The 5,043-nt window shown below is 48.2% G+C and overlaps 1 protein-coding gene across 1 annotated transcript; it reads left to right on the top strand.

Annotated features, from left to right (window-relative positions):
• Window positions 1-1,027: 1,027 nt before the first annotated feature.
• LOC104520907 (mitoferrin-1) lies at window positions 1,028-4,921 on the top strand. The gene is made up of 3 exons (XM_010162728.2): window positions 1,028-1,250; window positions 3,175-3,231; window positions 4,401-4,921. The coding sequence occupies exons 1-3, from the start codon at window positions 1,028-1,030 to the stop codon at window positions 4,919-4,921; spliced, it is 801 nt and encodes a 266-aa protein (XP_010161030.2).
• The last annotated feature ends 122 nt before the right edge of the window (window positions 4,922-5,043 follow it).

The following is a 5,043-nucleotide window of genomic DNA, read 5'->3' as shown; positions in this document are numbered from 1 at the left end:
TGCTCTAGATTTACCAGGTCTTTCTGGGATGGGTGTAGAGGTTTAAACCCTGCCAGTGTCTCTCCTGTTGTTGGTGAGAAGTGGATGGGGTCTGTGCCCTGCAAACACCCATTGCAGGTTGGCATCATCATTGCAAAGGCTTTGAACATTACTGGTGTGTGATGGAATTGCTCTGCAGAGGCCTGAAACAAGCTAAACGAAGTCATTTTTCCCCCACTGCATAATTAAATGATGAGTTTAATAGGGTGCTTTGGATGCCAGAAGCTTAGCTGCTTTCAAAAATCTGTGGAAGAAAAAGCCTGTTGAGGACTATGGAACAAAAATGCAGATGAAACCACCTGGCTTGGGCAGTTGGTGGCTACAGGACCACCACTTGGGAGGCAAGAAGGGGTGAAGGGTAGCTCTGTGGTCTCCAGGTTGAGAGGGACATAGTCACTGTGTGTTCCTTGGGTCACTGTGCAGAAGAATGGGGTGACCTTTCCTTGTCTCACCCTTTATGGGGGGATATCTATGCAGGAACCCCATTTTCTCAGCCTGCCCTTCTAGGAAACCTCTTTCCCAGTCGAGTGGACTTAACTTTCCACACCAAGTGTCACAAGCAGCTGAGCAACTGGAGGAGAAACAAGCTGGGGCAGAGAGCTGGGAGTGTTGTAAGCAAGAAGCAATTAAAGACCTAACTGTATTTCTTTGCTGAGTCTTCTGAACAAACGGCGTTACCTTAATTCCCTGTGCTTCCCAAGCATAAACAGGAGCAGAGGTTACACTTCCCTCCCAGCACTTGTCTGAGCAGCCTCATAACCTTTTTGGTGTTGCAATGGGATTGTGGAGTTCATCTCACTGGTCTGGCAGGCAAAGCGTGGATAAATAGTGCCATGGTCCTGGCGTGGGTGCAACCAGGGACTAAATTATTGTCCCTTCTAATGATTTTGAAAGTCTTGTAGCTCTTAAACTCTATGACTCGTGGTTGTTGCATTAAAGGTGGGTTTAACTGAGGCATCTCCCTTCGTGTGCTTTGTTGCAGACAAGGATGCAGAGCTTGCAGCCGGACCCCAAAGCCCAGTACAGGAGTGTGTACGAAGCTCTGAAGAAGATTGTCCTTACAGAAGGTTTCTGGAGGCCTTTACGTGGGATTAATGTCACCATGCTGGGGGCTGGCCCTGCCCACGCCATGTACTTTGCCTGCTATGAAAAAATTAAGAAGTCTCTAAGTGATACCATCCAGCACGGAGGAAACAGCCACTTGGCCAATGGTACTTCTGGGGGTTTTTTTGGTACAAAAAAAAAGGCTTTGAGTTAACAACCTGTCCCTTGCTTGCTTCACACGCTCAGCCTGGCATCCTTTGCTGTGCTCTGCTCATGGGAGATGTGCTGTAGGCATCCTGCATGCAGGCTGCTGCTGTAAATACCCATATGGGAGGATGCAAGGTGCAAATGGAACCCCAGGGCTGCAGATCTCAGCACCCGCTGTGGGAGTGCTGCAGAGGCAAAGGGAAGGCAGGTAGGCAAGTGTGGTACCTGTCCTCTACTTGAGGGCTTCGTGCTGGTCACCATGCTTCTCTGAAACCTCTGCCCTGTCGTAGGGCTGCTGACTGCTTGGTAGATCTTTCCAGAGGGTTGAGATGGCTGGGCTGGTTGGCAGCAGCAGAGTAGAGAAACCCTTTCTCGCCTCAAACCCCTGTTGTGCACCCTCCAAAGTCTTAGTCTAATCCAGATTTCTTTACTATTCTAATCTCAAATTATATAGAATCATAGAATTGTTTTGGCTGGAAAAGGCCTTTAAGATCGAGTCCAACTGTTAACCCAATGCTGCCAAGTCCACCACTAAACCATGACCCTCAGTACCACATCTACACAACTTTTAAATCCTTCCAGGCATGGTGACTCCACCACTGCCCTGGGCAGCCTGTTCTAATGCTTGAGAACCTTTTTGGTGAAGAAAGGGTATTTATATAAAAACAATACCAGCTAATGGCATTAGCAAAATAAATCTTAGAACTGTGATTTAGATGATTCAAATTGGACCAGAGGTGTTCAGATGCAGTTGCAGGCTGTTTTGGCTTTGTTGAAGGCATCATCTAAACCTCTTGAGGTTTGAAGTCCAGGTTGTTCCACACGTCTCCCTTGGAGCTGCAGTGTGATAAAGTGCACTGTGTCCTCTGGTGCTCACAGGCTTTGTTAAAGATTTTACTTCTACCACAAAGGCTTTTGCTTTTAGGTCCAGCAATGCAGCTGTGACAGCAGAAACCCTCTAATGGAGCAGCTGGGGGTGTTACAAAAGGGTTTGTGCAGAAGACACTCTTGATGTGACAGTAGGAATCTGCCATGGCAGTCACTTGACTTGACTCAACCAGCTCAGTTAAGGGTATATAATATTTTTCTGGCTTGCTGCTTTTTCACAGAATCACAGAATGTTGGGGATTGGAAGGGACCTCAAAAGGTCATCTAGTCCAATCCCCATGCCAGAGCAGGAACGTCAATGAGATCACACAGGAAGGCCTCCAGGCGGGTCTTGAATGTCTCCAGAGAAGGAGACATTCATTTTTTTGCTAGTAATATGCTTCCTGTCTTTGCCTTTCAAGTAGCTACAGGCTTTCAGTACCAGCAGGAAAACTGCAGCGCTGCCTTAATGAGAAATGACCAAAAGTCATTTGGGCAAGAGAGAATTTGAGATGGAAACCTACATCAAAGGAGAAGGTGTGGCTCCAGAGGCCCATCCTAGAGCCAACTGCAGGATCATTAATGGCTGGCTGGATGCTTGCAGAATCTGTGCAATTAGTGTTTAAAACTCGACTGAGTAAATGGGGATGAAAATGTTTAATTAGGGATGTGCTGAGCTAGTTTGAAGCATTGCTCGTTTCTCAGTCCGGCGCGGGCTGAGTGACGCCCAGGGTGTCTTGTGTAGACAAAAACCTTGTGAGTTGTTGTAGGGAATAGCAAAGGTGATGGCTGGGACCCTGTGAAGCAGATCCTGGTTTCTCTCAGGCTGCTCTGGATGGGTTGTTTTTCCCTCTGGGAATGAGCTGTGTTGCTGGGTGCTTCCTTGGGCTCCCCAGGCACCCGGGTGCTGTGTGGGCTGTCTCTACAGCTGGCAGTGCCCGGGCAAGCTCCTGACCTCCCCATTTTTTTTGTTTGGTTGGGTTTTTTTTTGAAAGATGCTTTTTTTGTGTCTTGCAGGTATAGCTGGGAGTGTGGCCACCCTACTCCACGACGCAGTGATGAATACTGCTGAAGGTAATGCCCTGTGCTGCACCCTGGTAGCCTAGGAAGGTACTGAGGACACCCTGTGCCACCTCAGCAGTTTAATCCCTTTGCTTTAGTGACTCTGCCCAGGTTTTAATGATCTCAGTGTAAAGGGATAAATCCTGCCTGGCTGTTTTCCCTTGCTTCCTAAGGGATTGCACAACATCTACATGGCATTATGATGACTTTCCAGGAAAACTGGTGTCACCTTTACTAATACGATGCTGTTACTACTCTGTTAATGCACCTTTATTGAAGTGGTCATTGTTCTTCTGAAGCTTTGGACTGCTCAAACAAAACTAAGCTCAGTCATGTTGTTAGATGAGTGCAGCAGCTGGTGGGACCATTGTGTAGCCTTCCTGGGTAGGTAGAGTCTGGCATGAAGAGGACTAACAGTAAAATGCAGCTGAAATGAAGACAATCAGCTGGACTGCCAGCTATTCAGTTAATGTATTGTACTTCTGAGTTGGCCCAAAGTCAAGTTTTTCTGAAGGAAAAAAATAAGTCTCTAGTGTTTTAAATCCTTTTATAATCATATCCTGATTAAATGAATTAAATTAATTGACCTTTTGCTTAAGTCCATGGAAATTGTTCCATTTCAGGACATGGGACTGTAGTTGGGGTCTGTTACACTTCCCAGGTGATGTACAGTTATTTCATCACCTTTCTGTCCTTGTCCTCTTGGTAGACTGGTATTTCCACACAACAGCTCTGCATCCTTGCAGATGGAGGTCCTTGCAGACCCTTCATTGGAGGGTCCTTATCAGTCTGTCTTAATGCCTTTCTAGCTAGAACTAAAGGTTCCTTAATTAAGTTTGAGGAGAGGAGTGCATTAGCCCATGGAAATGGAGAGCTCTTGAAGTGGGGCTGTGCTCTGACCTGCTTGTTGTGTTGAGTTTTTTGGGGACTCTGGACAGGTTGAGGGAAGCAGAGGGTGTCTGCAGCCTTTTGATAAAACCTCTGGATAAGGAGCTCGTTGCTACAGAAGTGCCTGGTTTATGTCATAGCAGTTTGGGCTTGGAAGGGGAGGTTGGGTCTGGATGGGTGGGACTTGGAGCTGGGTGTTGTGATAAGGAACCATGTGCCTTAGCTAATCATCTCCCTGTGTCTGTCCTGCCTGGTGCTGCCTGCCCTGCCTCTGCGGCTGTCGCCTGGACCAGTGGTGAAGCAGCGGATGCAGATGTTCAACTCCCCCTACAAGTCCGTCCTGGCGTGCATAAGGACAGTGCAGAAGACGGAGGGGTTTGGTGCCTTCTACCGCAGCTACACCACCCAACTCACCATGAATGTCCCCTTCCAGGCCATTCACTTCATCACCTATGAATTCATGCAGGAGCAGATTAATCCACGCCGAGAGTACAACCCTCGGTCCCACATTGTCTCCGGTGCCATCGCGGGGGCTGTGGCTGCTGCTGCCCCCACTCCTCTGGATGTCTGCAAGACTTTGCTCAACACCCAAGAGAACATGGCCTTGAGCTCTGTGAACATCAGCGGACATCTCTCGGGCATGGTGAACGCCTTCAAGACTGTCTATCAGCTGGGGGGTGTTTCGGGGTATTTCAGAGGGGTGCAGGCACGTGTCATCTACCAGATGCCTTCGACAGCCATCGCCTGGTCGGTGTATGAATTCTTCAAGTACTTTCTTACAAAGCACAAGCTGGAAAAAAGAACATCCTTGTGAAGGACTTGCTGAAAGTGAATGGAAACCTCCGTGTCTCCTCTGTGCGTGTCTGCGTGTGCCTGCAAGCCAGCAAGCTCTGGGTCCCTGCTAAGGAACGTGCCAAGTTTCTGGTGGATTCACAG

The sequence above is a fragment of the Antrostomus carolinensis genome, unplaced genomic scaffold, assembly GCF_000700745.2.
Source record: "Antrostomus carolinensis isolate BGI_N321 unplaced genomic scaffold, ASM70074v2 scaffold21252, whole genome shotgun sequence".
Classification (NCBI taxonomy): domain Eukaryota; kingdom Metazoa; phylum Chordata; class Aves; order Caprimulgiformes; family Caprimulgidae; genus Antrostomus; species Antrostomus carolinensis.
This window is presented reverse-complemented; position numbering and strand designations above follow the sequence as displayed.

Bases quoted from the DNA above. Each gene is read 5' to 3' on its own strand.
- LOC104520907 (XM_010162728.2), top strand. From the start codon at position 1,028: ATGCAGAGCTTGCAGCCGGACCCCAAAGCCCAGTACAGGAGTGTGTAC. The intron at 1,251-3,174 runs GTACTTCTGGGG...TGTGTCTTGCAG, and splicing joins AAACAGCCACTTGGCCAATG to GTATAGCTGGGAGTGTGGCC. The intron at 3,232-4,400 runs GTAATGCCCTGT...CGCCTGGACCAG, and splicing joins AGTGATGAATACTGCTGAAG to TGGTGAAGCAGCGGATGCAG.